Source organism: Phaseolus vulgaris, chromosome 6 (genome assembly GCF_051622355.1).
Source record: "Phaseolus vulgaris cultivar YP4 chromosome 6, ASM5162235v1, whole genome shotgun sequence".
Taxonomy (NCBI): domain Eukaryota; kingdom Viridiplantae; phylum Streptophyta; class Magnoliopsida; order Fabales; family Fabaceae; genus Phaseolus; species Phaseolus vulgaris.
The window spans coordinates 25,327,083-25,347,746 of NC_143503.1; the positions used below are offsets into that span (position 1 = coordinate 25,327,083).

The following is a 20,664-nucleotide window of genomic DNA, read 5'->3' on the forward strand; positions in this document are numbered from 1 at the left end:
TAGTCGGTAAAATCCGTCAATACTTTCATTCATCGGTAATAAATAAAAGTTATTAATGAACACAAATTTATCGATAATTTTTGGTCGATAAATCAATAATTGCTTGTAATGGTAAGTTTCTAGTTTGTCTTATTATTCTTATAAATCTCTTTATTACAATGAGGAAGAAAAAAAGATTAAGAAAATCATATCTCATTTGCAAGAATAAATAAAGCATAGTGCGTTGATTTGATACTATACGAAATAAAATATAATAAGGTCATATGATATGTTTATAATTAAGTTAAATTCATACAAAATTATCTTGTATTGACAATTAGAAATTCATACACTTAGACTGTGAAAAACTTGGTCAACAAAATATATATTAAGAAAAACAACTTTAATTTTGTATTTGATTATGCATGTATCTTCCCATGTCCCTTCTTTTAGAACTGCATTTTTCTTAGTGTTCCTACATCTAAGCTCGTGAAGTCTCTGCTAAAGATATGGTTGCCTTATCTGGTATTTCTCCTTCCTCTTCTTTATCCTATTATTTCCTTCCATTTTTATGACCAATTAATAATTTTGTCTGTGTTTCTTTAGACACATTCTAGTAATAATTTTGTAAAATAACAGTGCTTTTTTCTACAAAGTTCATACCAGAATATGACATTTAAACAACCAGGTGCATTGGATCAAGTCCTTTTTTCTAAGCTTAAAGTAATAGTGAGACATTTATAACAATCTTGAAAGGCACATTTAACCACCAGAAAATCACCCATTTATGATAAATAAGTGAATCTAAGAATTACCATCATTCACACTTCATATATAACTAGAAAAATATATATATAAAAAAAAAACAAATCACAACTATAATTACAGAAACATCACAATTTTTAGGATTTAATAACCTCAAATTCTTGAAAAACGGAGGATAAAATTAAATCTTATAAAAAGAAGAAAAAAAAACACCATTTAGTCCTATGTATTATTATAGTGGTCAAACAGTACAATCAACCACTTAAAAGTTTATATTTAGATGACTTGACGTATTTTCTAAAATTGACTATAATGTTTTAAGCTTAACTAGATCTTAGGTCAATAAACTATTTTAGTTCATTTTAAAAAACTAAATAAATTTAAATAAAGAATACAAATAAAATATGTAATTTTAAAATTTGAATCATATTAATAAAATTAATTTTATATTATGATATAATAATTTGATATATAAATAAATAATATTATAATTATGTATATGTTATAAAAAATAATATTACTTTTGTTTTATAAAATATAATAATTGTTATTATTATAAATGAGATCGGCCATAAGTTTATGGATGGATGTCATCTTAAATTACAAATTAAATGGATTAAGTCTCAATTTAATTCTCTGTTTTGAATTAATTAATTGAACTAAGTCTGTTTTGATTATAAAAGTGAGAAATTATATAAATTTAATTAGAATTATAGTAGAATTATCATATAACTCGTTATGCACAATAAAAATGTTATGCCCAATAAAAATAAAGTGTCTCACCTTTCCTAAAAGGTATCAGTCGTTTATTGTGCTTTAGAACGAATAAAAAGTTACGCTCCAGAATTTGATAATTTGATGAAGCTGAAACAAAAATTAAAGACTGATGATCTAGTTCGGTCTGTGTAAAATTCAATTTCTAAAATCAATAAATTTGTAAAACCACAACTTGCGTTGATATGGAAAAAAGAGAAGCTTTGATATGGAAAAAGAGAAGCCGTGCCTTACAAAAAAGAGGACAGGAGAAATTATTGAGAGAACTATTTTATTTATATTGTAACATGAGCAGCAACACTACAAAATCATCATAGGAAAACTGAAAAATATGAAGAAAAGTGCTATAACAACACTACATGTGAGATCAGGCATCAAACGGAGACATATAATCATGCTTTCTTCGAGATGATTGCTTCGCCTGCTTTAAAAAATCCACGCATGAACACAACAGTTTACACCTATATCCCCATCTCGATGAAAGGGGCAGTTAAAGCGTCACTAAATAAACCAAACGTTTTATTTGTCCACAGCCGTCATGTCCTACCACAGCAATAAAAACAAGACCCTTTTTGTTATACAAAAGCTAAACTTACATGTGAAAAAATTTTACATCACATAAAGGTTTTTCACAAGGAGGACAAAATCAATCCTCCATGAATTTTTTTTTCCCTTTCCAAGCAAGTGAAAATCAATACAAAACACCTTTACACACATTATTTGCACCATGTAATGTATAAATTGGACATTCTATAGGAGTTAATTCAAAACCTTTGGATACCACACAAGGTTGGAATTCAAGATCAGCCCCTCCCAGCATTCCCATGTCTTTGATTTCTAAATTGATTGAGGAGAGCCTGGGCCTAAACATAGAAGAAAATTCACTCACCACTTTTTTTGAAAGAATGAAAAGAATAAAGGGCAACTAAAAAATGAAACTATAAAGACAGAAAAAAACACCTTTTCTTTGGCTCTTGGGGTGCCTGACTGTGATAAAGCTACTAATGGAGGGACAGCTCCTTGTTGAAGCACCTTGCCTAAAAATCTATCACTATGTAAGCAAAGATGAAGAAGAGCTGCGGCTGCATTCTCCTTTCCTCTAGCAGAACCCAACTCAACAACCTCAACCAGAACAGGAATCCCTCCTTCTTCACCAATTGCATTTCTTCCTTCTAGAATTGTGGCTAGATTTGCTAAGACAGCCACTGCCTTGTCAACCATTCCAGCTGCTGGGTCCATTAACTCCACAAGGTGCCTCACAGCACCAGCTTGCACAATCCGATTCTTGTTTTCATGAAATATTGACAAATTAAACAAAGCAGTGGCAGCATCTTTCTTTCCCCTAGGGGTCCCATTCCCCAATAAATCTACCAGCGGTCTAATTGCCCCAGACCTCCCTATGGAAATCTTGTTTTCCTCAATCACTGATAAGCTGAAAAGAGTGGCAGCAGAATTCTCCTTGGCTTCTGGGCTCCCATGCTCAAGCACGTGAATCAGAGGTTCTATTGCACCAGCACTTGCAATTTCAGTTTTGTTGTTATCATTGATTGATAAGTTTAGAAGTGCGGTAACAGCATTTTCTTGGATCGCTGTATCAGCTGATCTAAGTAAATCAACTAATAAGTTAATGGCTCCACAGTTAGCAATCGCAATTCGATTGTCCATATTGTGCTTTGCAAGAAGACGGAGTTCTGCTGTTGCCTCTTTCTGAGCATCCAGATCAGAGCTCCTCAAGCCCTCAACCAAATTCCGGACCTGGGCTTCAATACCTGAAAGATCACCTTTTGTTTCAATAGCAGGAGATGCTATCCTAGGAACAAGCCTCTCTGATGGCCGCCTCCATATAGCTTGGCTTCGAGGCCTTGTCTCAAACAATCGGACTGGGGACTCAGCTTCTCTATGTGTTGACAGCATGACAGTAGTACCAGCAGTTTCTGGCCCTGTATTTAGTTCACCAGAAGCATCTCTACTGTGGCCTGGACTTGTTGACAGATGAGGAGCATTGTTGTCATCATCTTGGGTTTCTTGAGGAAAGTTTGCAGTAGAAAGCGCACTGGAGTCAGAAACAGCTCTAATATGGGTTTGAGATTGTTCAGAGCCAAAGGCACTGGATGATTCCCTTCTAGATGGTGACAATGATGGTTGGCTAGCTGAATCCACAGTGCTTTCATCTGAGCTAGCAGACCTGTCATCCAAACCAGCAGGAGATATTCTTGCAAGATCCATATATTGCCCATTAATTATACCACTTAAGGAACCTTCTGAAGTTGAACGGGGATGCAAAGGTGATGATGTTTCCTCTAGCTGAATCCCACCAGAAGTTATGTTATTACCTGGTGAACTAAAAGAGCGAGAACGTGCTGACTCAGGTGAGGATGGCTGGTTGCTCCTGGGGTGAGCAAAAACAGGTGACTCCCTGGTTGTACCAGATTCCATATACCCATGAAGGACGGATGGTGGATTTAGATTTGTGGATTTTGTGGGATCAACTAGTCGCACATTGTTAGATTCACACCAATTTGCAATTAAAGCTTTTACAGTATAATTAGGTATTAGGTTGGTATGAGCCAGAGTTTGACGAGTCTTTGGACAAACTGTAAGCCCAAGATCAATCCAGTTCTTGATGAAAGCTCGCTCATATGTTTGCCCTGATGCTACAATCACAGGATCAGTCATCAACTCCAAAGAAAGAGGACAACAAAAATCAGCAGGTATTGGAACTGGGCTGCTACTCTGAGCTTGCTTAAGCATAATGAGACGCTCATGCATATGTGTTATGACAGCAATCATTTGATCAATGTATTCAGCCTCCTCGGTCTTTTCAGATTGTTCAGCATTCTCCTTCAACCTTTCAAGGGCCACAGCCTCAATAAGAACATCCTGATTAGACATTAGGCCCAGTCTATCAGCAATTATTGTCAGGACATCTGGACTGGGTCCTGCATATTCCAGTTGTACAATAGCTTCCTTAATAACTGATGAGCTTTCTTCATGTCCCAACAGCTTAAGTTTATGTGAACATTGCTGCAATTTTTACGTTAATTATACATCCAATTTACTTTTTTCATATAAAAATAAATCCAACTGAATGAGGATCTTAAATTAACTACTTGATCAGTAGAATATTCTACCTGTAAATCTTCGGAACTCAATTCATCAGGGAGAGAATGCTGAGAAACCTTCAGCTGCTGGAAAATATTGAGCCCTGAAGTGCGAATTCTTGATATCAGGGGTTCAACTTGCATAACCTAGCCAACAAGAAAGAGGAAGCAGTGAGAACTTGACATGCAATCAACATGAAAAAATTCAAACCATAAATTTTTATGAGAAACAGGCACAACACAACAAAAGAGTTACTTTACATTCTAATTCTACAATAGGTGGCAGGTGGCAACCCAACTCATCCGAAGATACTTGCATGCTTCTCAATTCCAACATAATCAAATTTCACTAAGGTGGAGACAAAAGAAACAGAAACCCTTTTAAAAAGGACTGATGTCTGGCTACGCTTCCTTGAAAAAGGTAATATGGATAGGAACTGAGTTCCAAGTGGATTAGAAAAGGATCCATAAATGGATATATCGGAGAATGGAAGTTGAGCATAGAAAATAACAAGTGGTAGTTATGTATTTGGAGTATATCTGACAGTAGGCTGCGTGATTAGACTAATGTTTGGTTATTTACACTTTTGTGGACAGAAACTGTCTCTGAGACAGCAAATGTATTGCTGTACTATGTAATTTCAGTGCTCTATATCATATTTTACTAGTTTATTAATTGATATTCTATCATTTTGGTCCAACACGAAGGATCATTAGAAAGGGAGATCTGTTTGGCCAGTGAGTTGATAATTTGACAGTAGTTTCTGATTCTGTAGATTTATTGGAGCAGGGAGAAAATAGAATGGATCCTGGTTCATTGATTCCAACTTTTTCGTAAAATAGAGACCTCACATTTTTGTGTCAACTGAGAGGAGTGATGAGAGGGTGATAGACTCACTGGGTAATTGGGAAAAGATTTAGGGATTCCAAACAAAATAAAAGAAACAAATTATAGGATTATTCTTTCTCCAGATCAGTATGACCCTGGAGAAAATGATGTACAACTCAGGGAATTTCAAAAGTGCCCAGACACTCTCCCAGTAAACACTGCTACAACAACAACCTTCCCTGTCTGACCAACCTCCTATTTATTTTACTAGTAACAGAACAGTTATTTCTAACTACTCTTAGTTAGTTACAACTGTATATCTCAGTTAGTTACAAATTATCGGATTATTCTTTCTCCAGATCAGTATGACCCAAGAGAAAATGATGTACAACTCAGGGCATTTTGAGAGCGCCCAGACACTCTCCCAGTAAACACTGCTACAAATACAACCTTCCTTGTCTGACCAACCTCCTCTTTATTCTACTAGTCACAGAACAGTTATTTATAACTACTCTTAGTTACAACTGTATATCTCAGTTAGTTATAACTACTATAATGCTCCTAGTTTGTTACAACTGTATTTGTATCCCAATCCTCATTTTGATTCTTCTTCCTTCACACATACACTTTCCTAATGAGGGGTCTTGTATCAGAGGTATTAAAGGAATTCTGTGAAAAAGAAAATAAGGGGCTGCTACATCTAACTTATCAGGAACTTACGAAGAAAAAAATCAAAGGTTTATGTTTTTATTATGAAGTGGACTTTAAGCCTAACTCAACCCCATAAAACCGGCTCAATAAGGTGAGGTTTGCACCCACTTATATACTATGAAAGGCTCTCATCTCTAGTCGATGTGGGATCTCCAACAGTTTTAAATTTGAAGAAGGATCCAATCCTTTGCACCAATACAAGGAAAAACAGTCAAGGTTGGAGACTTGGTGATATAATGAAGCCCAAAATGATGGAGGTAATTGTTATTGAGGTAGATGATGAGAAGAAGGAAGAAGTGTTTTTCCCTCGAGGATGATTTTTAGCAGGTTGTGATGACAGGAACTGAAATACATCCTAGTTGGAAAAGGATCCATTAAAGGATTGTGGGTAGTTAATCATTAGGAGTATATGTGATAATGTGATAGATAATAACTGACCTGTATTCACCAATTCCATATTAGAAAGTGCACAATGAAAATTATGCACAGAAAATAACTGATGGCAGCTTATCTATTAATTAGGCCGGTATGCGGTTATTTGCAGTTTGTGGACAGAGAATACATTAGTACTTACATATCAAAACTCATAATCTTTGCAGTATTTCATTATTGTTGGAGATCCACATCCATTACAGTTATGGATAAATTATAATATATAAGTAGGTACAAACCTCATTTTAAAAGTCAGTTTTGTGAGGTTGAATTAAATCTAAAACTCACTTTTTAAAATAGTATCAAAAACTATTCTAAGCAAGTTCACTGGGTCTATATCGAACCGCTATCAAAACATCCACAAATATCTAGTATAACACTCGAGCTGTTTGATTCTCAACATAAGGAAGTACGTTGGAAATCCAACATTGACTAGAGATATGGTGTTTCCTTAAGAAATCATATAACTATATCAAAATAACCAACCATGTATATGGTTAATCCATGCATTTGGCAAGTCAAATCTGAATCCAACCATCTCCCAAGACTTAACTTATCGTGTCAGTCAATTTGAAAACAAACCTTCCAATGTAATGAAAACTGTAACATATAATATCTTCATTCAATAATAAGATGCACCATAGTTCACCATATTATTTAACAGGTGAATCCTAAGAAACATTAGATAATAAGAACTATCTATGGCAAGTAGATCCCTATGAAATGGATAGATTTTTCTATTGATAATTACATGGTTCCCATTTTGAATTGAATGGTTCAATATGGTAAATCTCATGGGTTTGAATCATTCTATATGTGCAAGACTAAGTTGATTGCATATGATCAATGTGAAATGAATAATTCAATTATTCATTTATTTTACCCTGTTCTTTCTTCAACCTTTTTGGTCAAAGAATTTGAAAGGTCAAAAAAGTTTATATTGTTTAGAAAGAACTGAGGGAGCATGTGAATGCACCCAATTTGATTATCCCATTGCTCTGTTTTCATTCTCCTAAAAGAGAGGCTCCGCATATTCACTGGCTCACTTTATGCATGCCTTATTTGGCTATTTCATTGCTTTGTTTCCATTCTGACTTGTGACATCACATGTTGTCTTGTGAAAGTAATGTTTAACTTGTATTATCAATTCCTATCTCAAAAGTATTACATTGAGCCTTCTAATTAAGTCTTTCATATTGATTCAAACATTCAAAACAATGTATCATTCACAATTCAAACATTAGCACGGTGATTCACAATTTGAATCATGATTTTAAAACCATTAAGTTAGGGACTTTAATCTGTCAGATTAAATTCTGAGAAGAAAGTATATCTTGCCAAATAGCATCTTAACTTCACACTGAATCAAACAAGATAGACAATTATAATCTGGAGGAAAATTATACGTGAACTAAGTTCAGCAAGTTGCACTTTGAAAAACTATATCTTTTCTGAAGATGTTAAATAAAATGACAGGAACACATGTTCAAAGAAAACAGAATAAGTTATTTTTCCAAACATGTATAGAAATAATGACGCAGAATCATAACCAAACCAAAAGAAACATGAGGAAATGATACAAGACAAATATATTAAAAAAAACAAGGTAAATGTTATCACATTCACCACCACGACTGCATGTTCTCCATTATCACATTCACCATCCTATAGTGGAAGCTTAGTTCACTTTACTTTGAAGTAAGTAACAACATAGTCAAATAAGACTTTTGTATCTACAAACTAAGAGTTAAGATATTATGAGACTTACAAAGTATACTTTGCTAGACAATAGGTGCCAGTTCTCAACATGCTCCTTTAATTCATTAACGGCAAGACCAATTTCTTCCAATATCTTACTAAGCACTTCATCAGAAGCTAACTCAGAATTAACAATCTCATCAATGATTGGCTTCAACAACTTAAGTATTTCCTCTGCCTTCTGGTAATACTTTGAGACAGGTTCAGAGCTCATGTTTCCAGAAATTGATAAATGCAAAAACGAGGATATGCCATTTACTATCATTTTTAACAATGATATCTCCATAACACCTGCACATAATATTATTACAACAACAATAATAATAAGCTGAATGTAGATACAAAAGAAAAGGAGGGAAACAGCTCTCGAACTTTAAATGTTCATTTAATTTCTATATAGCAAATTGAGTATACAGCATTAGCTAGAAAATTTTAACTATCACCAAATGACCTTCAGGTAAAATACACAACAAAAATATACACATAAGTACCAAGTAGAAGATTAGACCCTTCTCACACTCTCCACTACATGCAAGTAAAAAGAAAGATATATACAAACAAGTTCATCTTATAATTGAGCAATTAATAAAATCCAACATAGCCAACCATAAATTATGTTGTGATTTAATTTCATGCTTTAGTTTTATGTGTTGTCAAAAACTTATGTGATATGAGTTGTATAAGATTCTATGTATCTTCAATTTAGGCTTAATAAAACGTTTGTTGTTATTTAAAGGTTATTTTTCTTATCTGTTTTATCTTGGATTTAGTTGGAGAGCTTACAATCATACAATCCTACAGCCCCACCCCCCCTCCTTCTCCCCTGTTCTAACACTGAAATTTGATTTTAACAATGCTGGTCTAATCAACAAAAATGTCTTAAATGACAAAATAGGTGGACAGCTAAAAAAGCATTCCCCCATTCATAACTGTTTGTGGTGGACAGTGGGTTTAATAGGGTGCAGGACCAATAGCTTTCTCACCCAAAAGAAACCCTATCCACTTTCCATTCTCATCAGCCATCACCCCTTATCACCAAGAAAAATAAACTAGCCTCTTCTTCCCCGTCAGTAATAACCCCCTACCACCAACCATTTTTTCCCTGGCAGATATTGCAGAACAGAAGCTATCCGGCAACAGCTCAGGTTGCAGAGACAATCCGGAGACACCGCAAATGGAGGAGTGGTCCCCAAACCCACAAATTGCCGCAAATTTCAGTAATTTTGATCACAATAGTTAGGAACAACTTAACAGCCCTCCGAGGAGCAGCACGGTGTCATGACACTAGTATGATAGCTGCATTATCACATGCAATTTACTACTACACTAATAATATACCATTTACTATTTAGTTATAGCACTGAATTAGACCTACTTGCACAACTAAATGACAATTTAAGAGTTTTAATGGTTTAGAAAAAGAGATGGTAAGACCAAGAGCATTGCAATAAATGGAGAAATCAAATAAGGCTAATAAGCAAGATGGCAAACTTTAAGTCAGTATCGATATATAAATACATCATTGGAATAAGGAAATTTTGAAGAAAAAGAGAGCCTAGTATCAAATGACAGGCAACTAACAGGCCTATAATGAGTCACACTACAGTGTCAACCCCATCATGTAATGGTACATGCACACAAGTTAAACAAGCCAGACTGTGGTTTCAATTGACATGGTGAAATGACAATTTGAGAAGAGTGGAGTCCCTCGATTACAAGTAGGGATTCTGCCTCCATCTCAAACCAAACAAAAAGGTAACTCGTACTCATGCATCCTCTTTCCTACCTGATCTTGTAACGTTATTACTCAGAAACTACCGTGCAAATGCACCCATCATCATTAGAACATGACAATTCTATTTCGTAATATATATTGGCATTCGAAGTAACATCACTCTACCTAGAACTTGAAACACAACCTGAGTCAAGCTAAAGCAGTCTAGGCTAGTAGGATTAACACAAGACACCCAAAATTTAACGGTGTTTTGTCACACATCAAAGTAAGATTTACAAGCGTCCAACCGAAGCAAGTATAACTCTCTTGAATCAGTTTGACGTGAAAAATTATATATACATGCTTGGCTAGAGTGTATCCACACGTACTAATATAAGTGTTTGGATTACTGTTTCAGAGATTTAAAACATAAATTCCTACGTTCCCATGCACTAAACGTAGAAGGAAGTATTCTGTCTCATCGAGATGAAAGTAAGTTTCGTTCAACGCAAAATCGGTGTCCTCAATCACGATGAGTTTATGAAGTCAAACGCAGCTACAGTTAAGTTTGTTCCACATGACTAGCAATCAGGTTTCTAAAAACAACCGAAACTCCTTAATCTAGAAAAAACACTTGGAGCTGATCCGCTGAACTCAATTCAGCAGAAAACAAATCACAACTTCTTTTTCTCTAACGCTTAACCAGCAGCAACTATATTTCAAACGTTCCTAGTTTTTTCCTCTTCTTCTCTCCGTTAACAGCGATGGAAAAGCGACTACAGTTGCAAACGCACACAAGCAAATTGTCACGCTCGGTCAAAGCTAAAATTCTGATAAAACTTTAATCAAACACGGAATTTACCGATGGAGTGAAAGGAGATGCCACTGTTTCCAGAACTGTGCTCGATTCGATTCGCCAAGAGATTGAAGCAGCCAGCTGGAGTTCACTTGCTCTCGCTCTGGTTTCTTCGACTTGGCTCGCCGCCGGCGAGGAAGAGTGAACGGTACGAGCGCTGGCGAAGGAGCGGCGCGCTAATTTTCTGGCCGGCGACGGTGGCGATTCGACGGAGGAATCGGACGTGCGACTAGGGCGAGGTCCTCGAGGAATTGGGAAATTGTAGAGACTCCGTCCTCTTTTCGCGTTTTTGATTTTTGATTTTTTATACTTTTCTTTTGTTGAATCCGAAATTCTCTTGATGGTGTTTTTTAATTAGGAATGATTGATGAACTTAATGACATGATTAGATTAGATGACTAATAAAACAAGCAAAGTACCATTCACACTGTCATCGGTACTGGTAGTACCACACACTCTTATCATCATCATCCATCAACTATATATCATTTTTCACTTCCAACTAAATTCTTTTAACATGATTTTCATAAACATACTTAAAGCTTTTGCTTTTATTTCTCTTTTTTTTTTGTATAATTTTTTTAAAGGAAATTCTCATATTTTTCTCCAATAGTTTCTTTTAGTTAGGAAATAATTAAGCATGTGTTATTTTCAACTAATTAAAAATTTACTTAAAGTAAGTATTTTAATGTTTATTTATCTTTATATCTGTTTTGGTTTTAAAATGGACTAAATTTATCATAAAATGCTTTAACTGCAAATAATAATAAACATGTTTTGATTTTTTTAGCTTACACGTTTGTTCATAATACAAAACCAAATCCCCATTAATGGCGTGATTCCTTAAACATATGCATGTGCTTCCTAGGGCAAGTTGTATTCATTATTATTCAGAAAAACCCATAACACTAAACAATATGCATCTATTACTCCCACAACATTCTTTCACCCTTTTTTTTTATCTTAGGCCCTTGAATGTAACAACATTCATCATTCCTCCTCTATTTTCTTTATATATATATATGAATTTAAGTCTATTGAGATAATATTATTAGAGTGACTGTATTTAATATATTATCTATTTTGAAATTTAAAAATCTTATTTTAAAAACACATCTTAATAAATATATATATATATATATATATTATTAAGTCTAATTTTTTTTATTAAAATATATAATATAAATAAAGAAAAAGAAAGAAAGACACCAAATTGTAGATAAAATGAAAAAGTCAACGTTAGGTCTAATTTTTGATATGATGTGTGATGTTTCCATGCTAAAATAAAACAATTTTTTTACAAAGATTTACAAGTCAAACACAAAATTAGGTGAATTTAGTGTATTATTAGAAAAGAAAAATTGGATTTGCATTGAGGTTTCTAGTGTAATAAAATATATTTAAAAAATATAGTTTTCTAAATTAAAAGCAATGATTCCTTAATTTTTTCAATCTAAATTTTAGTTTAATTAAATTATTTAATATAGTAAATATTAAAAATTTATAAATATACAAATGCATATATATTTATTCTAAAAGAAATTATGTAAAGGTTTCTAAAAACATTTATGACTAATGTAATGTAGTCAAATTCGTAGTCACTCTAAATATATAAAAAGTTTATTTCGTGATTTTTAAGGTCAATTGAGTTCAATAACAGAGAGTCTTAATTTGTTTCGTGTAAGTTCTCCGTATTATATCACTTCTAGAATCTTTAAAATATTTTTTATTCTTATAATCCATATTTCGTTAATAAAAACTATTAAACTTTATGTTATGAAAATCTTATAAAAACAAATCTTAAAATTAGGACTATGTTGTTTTATGCATTTAATAATTGTATTTGTATTTCTTCGCAAATTTGATTTAAAATTATATGAGCATACATATGATACGACATTTTAGCAAAGTACCATATTATTATAGTAATAAATCTATAAAATATTTAATGAAAAACATACAGAAAAATAAAAATCATATCATATCATTTGGTACCCAATACGGTACTACCAATGCAATACAATACAATACCTACGATACGAGTGGTATACGTAAAAATGAAGGTAAACAAAATCCATCGTGTCTGGTGTGTGAGCTGAGGTCAATTCCATTCTCTTATCGACTCGCTCTCATGGCTCACCTTCGACTCACCAACTCGCTCTCTTCTCCCCTTCCCAACAAACTCGTTACCTTCTCTTCCCAATCCCTAATTCTCCACCGCCCTTTCTTCTTCGCCAAACCTAAACCGCTCATCCGCTTCGCCCGCCGGAACGGTCCGCCGCTCGTCCTCGCCGCCGTCGGCCAGGCCGAACCGAACCGCCTCCCTCAAACCAATGCTCCGCAGGTCCTCCCCGGGGAGGAGGTATGCAATTCCACAATTAACTTCAAATTCCGTTCAAATGCAATTTCGTTTCATTTGGTTGTAGGAAGTACGATTTTTGGTTTTGAAGTTGGTTGAGTTTTAATTTAATGGTCCAGGCTTTCTTAGTATTTATTGTTTAGAACTTTAAAGAACCGCTGAGAAATTGTGTTAGGGATGATATAAACATTTCGAGTATGCATGTGGACAAAATTTGATCAGCGAAGTGGGTGATTGTGATTTGTGAGGAATTTATAGAAGTTGTCATTTGCCTTTGTAGGAGGATTTGCCCTCAAAATCTCAAGAACAAGGTAGTCAGCTTAGAAATCGGGTTGTTTTTGGACTTGGCATTGGAATTAGTGTGGGTGGTGTGGTTTTGGCTGGCGGATGGGTCTTTGCTACTGCCCTTGCTGCTGCTGTCTTCACTGGTGCACGAGAATATTTTGAATTGGTTCGGAGTCATGGAATTACTGAAGGAATGACACCACCTCCACGCTATGTATCACGAGTCTGCTCAGTCATTTGTGCCTTGATGCCATTGTTTGTCATGTAAGATTGGTTAGTGCACCTTAATTTTCCATTAGTGCTTGCATCTTGTAATCTTGTAATCTTTAGTATTTGCATTTGGATATCCCTCATGTGCATTTAACAACGAAAAGTTATTGACATTTATTTTACGTGTTGAGTGCAATTTATTCCCTAGATTTTATGTCACTACACCTGTCATTTAACTTCTGATTATTTCAAAGCATATTTGCTTTATGTGGTCCACGTTTTCAACTATAGTGGAAATGAACTAAAAATGGTAGAGGGAAGGGTGATGAAATTTGCCTTCTGCATATTTAAAGAAAATGGCAAGCTTTTGGGATCTGAAATCTTTCTCCCTCCTGCTAAAAACTAAAAGAATGAATGAAATGGAAAACCTGAAATTTGTTAGTGGCTGTACCCGTGAAACTTGTTATCATAAAATTCCTTACCTTAAATTGTCCTGCATAGCCCATTTAAGCTTGTTATGCTTTCATGTTTCATTGGAGTAATGTGGATGAAATAGCAAGGAATCGTCCAAGGTAGTATCTAAATATTAGCTGCTAATCTAAATTAGTGATCTTTCACATTAGGGGTGTCTATTTATCATAGTAGTAGTCAATAATGATATCGGTTTATCACCCTTTCTTCTCAATATCTTCTTGGCTCTTTCTCTAACACAATTAGTGTTCTGTTCATTCCACAAACCAACGTTTCTAGGGACCATAAATCATTTGCTGCACCTGCAAGGTAGTATCTTTTTCAACTTATCTTGATTGTTCCCCCTACATTACCCCCTATCTCTAATGAAATGGTATCAAAGGGATATCAACCTACCAACAAAATATCGTGTTTTATCTTGAAAAAGGAAAACCCCCTTAAGGATTTTAGTTGAAGAAGTATTTTTGTTTACCACTGTTAAGGAAGAAGATGAAGATGGTTTGGAATGTCTCACATACCCACTTCTGTCATTTACAGCCCATGCGATGATTTCAATCCTTCCTATACATTGAGGGCCTTATGTACAACTAATGAAGTTTGAGAAATGCCCCAAACCTTAAGGGATAATACGTATTTTACCTTTATAAGTTTGCTTTGCTTTTTATAAGTATAGTATGGACACTTATGTGTAGTAGAGCATCTAAAATGTATTTATAGGTCCATAACTTCTGCTATGGGAGGTTGATGGGTCTTGCTTGCTGATTGATTTGTATTTCTGATATACGCCAGGTATCGTGGTCATATTGACGTTTCTGTGACTTCTGCTGCTTTTGTTTTGGCTACAGCACTACTCTTACAAAGAGGAAGTCCCCGTTTTGCACAGCTCAGTAGTGCAATTTTTGGGTTATTTTACTGTGGATATCTTCCCTCTTTCTGGGTGAAACTTCGATGTGGTTTAGCAGCTCCAGCTTTGAACACAAGTAATTAACTTTTTTAATTCCTCTTTCAGATTTAGTTCTGTGAATGTGGGGCTGGGGGGATGAGATCATTTTTTTCTTAATCAATAAAAAACATCTGCTGAACTAAAGTCACCAGTTCTACCCTTTATTGGCAGTTATATCTCTTTGTTGTAGTGATTATAGACATCAACCTTGGCTTTGGTATATTGTTCACAAAATGGTTATTAATCTAGATGTTGCTATACAATATTCTGATTATAATTGTTTTATCTCAATTGCTTGCTTCCTTTTTTCAGTAGTGTTTCAATTTTCATTCTGGTAAGGTTATGCCACTGTGTTCTCTAACTTTATTATTGCATGGATATTGAGCACAAACACTTGTTTTTGATGTATAGCTGGTAACATTTGTTGAAGGTCCATTTCACATGAATAATGTAATTTATCACTGTACTCTTCACTTTTTACCTTTGAAATGTGTGATTAAGTGTACTTGTAATTTATTTGTATATGATTCCATGTTTGAACCTAAATTTGTGGATCCAAATGCATTATTTGTTCATTGTAGCTGTTTAGTTCAAAATTTAATACATTGTTTGAAATGTGTGCCCATGGCTGAAAAGAAATTAAACTTCAAATAGTATAATAGTATGAACTAAATCATGGAAACAGGTCTGTTAATTTTTCCTCCTTGTATAGATTAAGTACCTGGGTTTCTCTAGTTCAGAAACCCATTTGGTTATATATCTAGTTATTCTGCTTTCATGTGCAAAGTTTCGAATTTGACTACTGCAGTAGCAGCTCTGATTTCAATATTGAATCAAATGCCTGGTTGACATTATTCAGGACGCTTATATATAGCATAGTTCTGTACTCCCTATTTTCTATATGTCTTGAATTAGTGCATGTCCTTAATAGACTATTATTTTGTAGGGATAGGAGCAACGTGGCCTATACTTCTTGGTGGCCAAGCTCATTGGACAGTTGGTCTTGTGGCAACTTTGATTACCATAAGTAGTGTAATTGCAGCTGATACATTTGCATTTCTTGGTGGCAAGGTATATAAGCGTATTGGTTTGTGTTGTTAGTAAGTAGGATATTAAATGTACTACTAGAAGTTGTTAGAAGATTCTAGAGATCTCTTTTTAATAATTATTTTAGGGTTAGAGTTCTCTATGTATAGGGTTGATGTACTGTTTCAATTAATTCAATCTAATAAAAGATCTTCTTCCATTTAGATTATTCCTTATACGTTGGTATTAGAGCTTCCAATCTTGGAGGCCCTATTTCGGTATTTCTTCTTTACCGTCTTAGCTACAGTTCTTTTTAGGGTTGCCTGAAGTGCACCCAACTGGTGGCTCTATCACCACCCACCGCTGCCGCTGTCGGAGCCACTTCCGGCACTGTCGCCTCTGTTGGATCTGTCACCGTCACCAAAGCTTTCTGTCTTACTGTTTCATTTTACTTAGGAAGGAGACTAAGGAATCCTTATTATTTGGGGAGAGAGGAGAGTGGAGAAAGGTAGGCTGGATTATTGTCAGAAATCTGTTAGACAAGTATTTTTTTCTCTGGGAGGAGTCTTTGAGTCTGGGTATTTTTCTTGCTTGTAGAGCCATTGAGCTCACTGATATTCCTTAAATTAATAATATTATAACCTCTCTTCAATTTGTCTATCAGATTTTTTCAAAACAAAGTTCCAACTGATATTAGTGGTGTTCAAAAAGGTTCTCTTAATGTTAGTATAAAATAAATTACTTTTAGTGAATAAATTATTAAGGTAAACAAGTTTTGAAGCTTTGAGTTGTGAAAGATTAGAGCATCTCCTTTCTGAGTGACAGTAGCAGGTTGGCAGTAAACAAAATCCTGACTTTGGTGGAGCCAATACTAGCATTTACAAAGTGAAAAAACAATTTATCTTTTTCCTTGTATGAAAGTGTTTTATAGAGGCTATTGCATTTTTAAGTAAAAAATTGGTGTGTAACTGATTATTATGAATTTGTCATTATATAAATTATTAGTTTTCCTTGACTAACATTCAGACGGTTTATTTGTTATTTGTTCCAAAAATAACCCTTAATCTAGCATTAGTTATGAAATTTCTTTTTGTACCTTCATGCAGGCATTTGGTAGAACACCACTCACCAGTATAAGTCCGAAGAAGACATGGGAGGGTACTATTATAGGCTTTTGTGGATGTATAATTACTTCTGTAGTACTGTCAAAAGTTTTCAGCTGGCCAATATCTTTATTAAGGTACCCCCTACCTGTCCTTGAAGTTAATCAGTGTGTTGAAAGAAAAATGTTAGTATCATAGTTGTTTTGTTCTTTACAAGGTTACTTGTCTTCTGTTACTCTATAGACTTTATTATTCTTAGAGGAACAATCGTACATTTACCATACATCTTTGTATCCTGTGAACTGTTATTTGCACATGGTAATTTGTGGTTTTTACATGGATTTTTCAGTGCAATAGCACTTGGCGTTTTGATTTTCTTTGGATCAGTTTTCGGTGATCTCACTGAATCAATGATTAAACGTGACGCGGGGGTGAAAGACTCTGGCACACTAATACCTGGTCATGGTAATCCTCTCAGTAATATCTCCTTGATACATGCCTTATTTATTTTATCGTTTGATACGAGAACTTTTACTGCAGACAGAAGAAATAGTAATATATAAACAATTCTGTTATTTTGGTTAAAGATTTGATACACATACAATAATTTGTTCATTATTTTATATCTGTCTCTCCATATTATTTATTAATCTTAATTTTCTCTCTCTCTTTTAGCTGTAAAACAAATTCTTTATGATAAAGTTGTAAATTTATTTTAGTTATGTCATCTTGCCACCAAAGACAAACATTTCCTGTTAGAATCCCACCTTATTTTTTCTCCGTTAGAAAGTACTTGAAAGGTGGAAGATATTTTATTAACTCCAATCAATGCAGGTGGAGTACTAGACAGAGCAGACAGTTATCTGTTCACGGGTGCTCTAGCATATAACTTAATCAAAACTATGTTACCACTGTATGGAGTATGACATGAAACAGTGTAAGTGTTGCTTCAAGTATGTTTAAATTTTATGTACTTTTACTTCGAAACGATATGTTATCAGTAAATATTTAGTAACATAATCTTTATCAAAATTTTTAAGATATTTTTGTCGGCTATAATTTTTTTTAAATTAGGTGGTACCTACATGGCATGTTCACTGACAACGTGGGCGCGTTACCAACAATAAATTGAATTTAAATGCTCCTGCGTAAATTGGGACGAGCTTCTTTGTTGGAAGGATAGATTTTTCTGATGATCATCACAAAAGGAGCAACAGGAATTTTCTTATCATCCCAGGCCAAGTTGACCATAGTGGTTGCTGCTTTGTAGACGTTGCATGAGGTCATGGATACGAGGACTAAGCAGAGGTAGCATTGGTTGTATTGTAACTTGTAGATAGCCACAATTGGATTTGAAAAAAAAGGGTGCTGTTGCTCCAATCATTTTGATGTCTTGCTAACCAATAATTTGAGGATACTGTAAAACAATCATTATTAATTATGTGGTGTTAGTAAAAGTAAATTTTTGTTCTTGTTTATCATCTACTTATCATTTATATGTTTCAAGGCGCTAAAAACATCATATATCTGAATCACGTTTTAGGGTTTGTCAGGTAAAGTAGCACACACAAGAATTGTCTGACTAGTTGAAGCATACATTAAAATTAAATTAATAAAGGCTTGCTAGGAGGGAAAAAAAAAGAGAAGTTATATAAATTTGATATATCCATTTTATTATATTAACATTTGTAGCACAGATTCACATAAAACATGTCAACTGGCAAAAGAAAAGAAAATAATATAGAGGATGCTGATGTGTGCACTCAACTTCCACTGCTGTCATTAACTTCAATAAGATTGTTATAGAGCACAGAATAATTTCCACCAAAAACAGAGCACAGAATAAAAAACAAACTTAAATACTTTCTATATGAGCATTTATGTGGTACTAAAGTTCAACTTTACTCGTGATTGCCATCCACATTCTCTATTCACATTACAATCACTGAAAAAAAAAATAAAAAAAATATAAACTACAAAAAGTAAAAATTAAACTTTATCCCTCCAAAGATTTAATATTACTGCATGAATCAATAAAAACTAAATGATCGCAACAATAATAATAAAAGTAACTATAGTGAAATCATAATGCATTTATTCGTAATATGGGTTCTAAACATTGAGCAGTGATAAAAAACGAATAAAGTAATTGAAAAGAGAAGAGTGATAGATATGTTTATTCTCTCAGTTTCTTCCATTGTTAGAGCAGACCAAATCCAAATCTTTCATGATAAGAACCCAATTCCATCCGTGGTCATTTTGATCACAAACATAAACTCGTAATGAAATAAAATAATGTTTATAATAGTTATAAAACAAAAAATGTTTTGGCTTTACTTCTATTTTTATATTTTTCTAAAATCTAAAATTATTATTTTTGATCCTTATAAAATGGATGAATTTTGACTTTATTTTTAATAAATTACTTTTCTTTAGCTTTCATTCTTCTGAAATCTAAATTCACTATTTCAGTTTCTTTAGAGTGATGTACCATAGTTTTAATTATTATTTAGATTATTATAAAAAATAAAAAAGGTAGAATATTATTACATGGAGGGGACTGATAGAGAGGCATTGAATGAGTGAAACTATAAACGGCGGCTAAGGCCGAAGGATGCGCACAGCCTCTCAATGCCACACAATTATTCTCTATTTTCTTATCACTTTTATTTAAATCTATTAAATATCTCTAACATTTCACAAAATAAAAAATATACATAAAATTTGTACATGTTATGAGTTCTTATTAAAAAAAACACATATATTTTCATCCTTTACCCTACTTATTTTTTTATTTGACCCATCTAAAAATATTCACTCAAAATATTTAATAAAATTTTCAAAATATTAATTCCTTAAAAATAATATAGCCAGTATTTTATATTTAATGTGAATATTATTTATTCTATTTTTAATTCATATTTCCTAAAACATTAGTTAATATATATTATTCTCTGAACTTGGTCCTAATCTCAAACATCAACATAATAATAATAATATTATTATTATTAATCCAAAAATGTAAAAAAAGAATGATAAAAATATTAAAAATAACTATATCGGTGCGGATGCTTTATAATTGCTTCAACATTCAAATAATTAAGGGGAGTTATCTTTTTTCAAAATTATGTTGAAATTTTGAATTACTAACTATTATTAGAGTTCAAGGTTTGAAGTCAAATATTGATTTTTACACCCGTGCTTAATTCCAAATCTAAAAGCATTAGATCAGTGATCAACTTCTTCACTCTTTTTTTTTATATATAATAAAATTAATTTATAAGGAGAGATTTACACTTCTTCGTAATGTTTTTATTTTCATTTGATGTGAGATTTCAAATACATCAT

At 33.6% G+C, this 20,664-nt stretch overlaps 2 protein-coding genes across 2 annotated transcripts; one reads left to right on the forward strand and one right to left on the reverse strand.

Annotated features, from left to right (window-relative positions):
• Positions 1 to 1,772: 1,772 nt before the first annotated feature.
• Positions 1,773 to 11,373, reverse strand: PUB4 (RING/U-box superfamily protein with ARM repeat domain-containing protein). Its single transcript, XM_068639265.1, has 6 exons — positions 10,926 to 11,373; positions 8,360 to 8,640; positions 4,650 to 4,766; positions 2,479 to 4,542; positions 2,290 to 2,381; positions 1,773 to 2,061 (listed from the first exon to the last, which is right to left on the reverse strand). Exons 2-5 carry the CDS (start codon positions 8,633 to 8,635, stop codon positions 2,322 to 2,324), a joined length of 2,517 nt encoding a protein of 838 aa, XP_068495366.1. The 5' UTR covers positions 8,636 to 8,640; positions 10,926 to 11,373; the 3' UTR covers positions 1,773 to 2,061; positions 2,290 to 2,321.
• A 1,566-nt stretch (positions 11,374 to 12,939) lies between these two features.
• On the forward strand, positions 12,940 to 18,794 carry LOC137831547 (phosphatidate cytidylyltransferase 4, chloroplastic). Its single transcript, XM_068639268.2, has 8 exons — positions 12,940 to 13,281; positions 13,559 to 13,827; positions 15,034 to 15,224; positions 16,134 to 16,258; positions 17,320 to 17,453; positions 17,666 to 17,781; positions 18,151 to 18,253; positions 18,391 to 18,794. Exons 1-7 carry the CDS (start codon positions 13,051 to 13,053, stop codon positions 18,240 to 18,242), a joined length of 1,158 nt encoding a protein of 385 aa, XP_068495369.1. The 5' UTR covers positions 12,940 to 13,050; the 3' UTR covers positions 18,243 to 18,253; positions 18,391 to 18,794.
• The last annotated feature ends 1,870 nt before the right edge of the window (positions 18,795 to 20,664 follow it).

Coding starts and splice junctions, on each gene's coding strand:
- LOC137831547 (XM_068639268.2), top strand. CDS start 13,051: ATGGCTCACCTTCGACTCACCAACTCGCTCTCTTCTCCCCTTCCCAAC. Junction 13,282..13,558: donor AGGTCCTCCCCGGGGAGGAG/GTATGCAATTCC, acceptor TTGCCTTTGTAG/GAGGATTTGCCCTCAAAATC. Junction 16,259..17,319: donor TTGCATTTCTTGGTGGCAAG/GTATATAAGCGT, acceptor ACCTTCATGCAG/GCATTTGGTAGAACACCACT.
- PUB4 (XM_068639265.1), bottom strand. CDS start 8,635: ATGGAGATATCATTGTTAAAAATGATAGTAAATGGCATATCCTCGTTT. Junction 4,767..8,359: donor TGTCTAGCAAAGTATACTTT/GTAAGTCTCATA, acceptor CTTGTTGGCTAG/GTTATGCAAGTTGAACCCCT. Junction 2,382..2,478: donor CCCCAAGAGCCAAAGAAAAG/GTGTTTTTTTCT, acceptor TTCTATGTTTAG/GCCCAGGCTCTCCTCAATCA.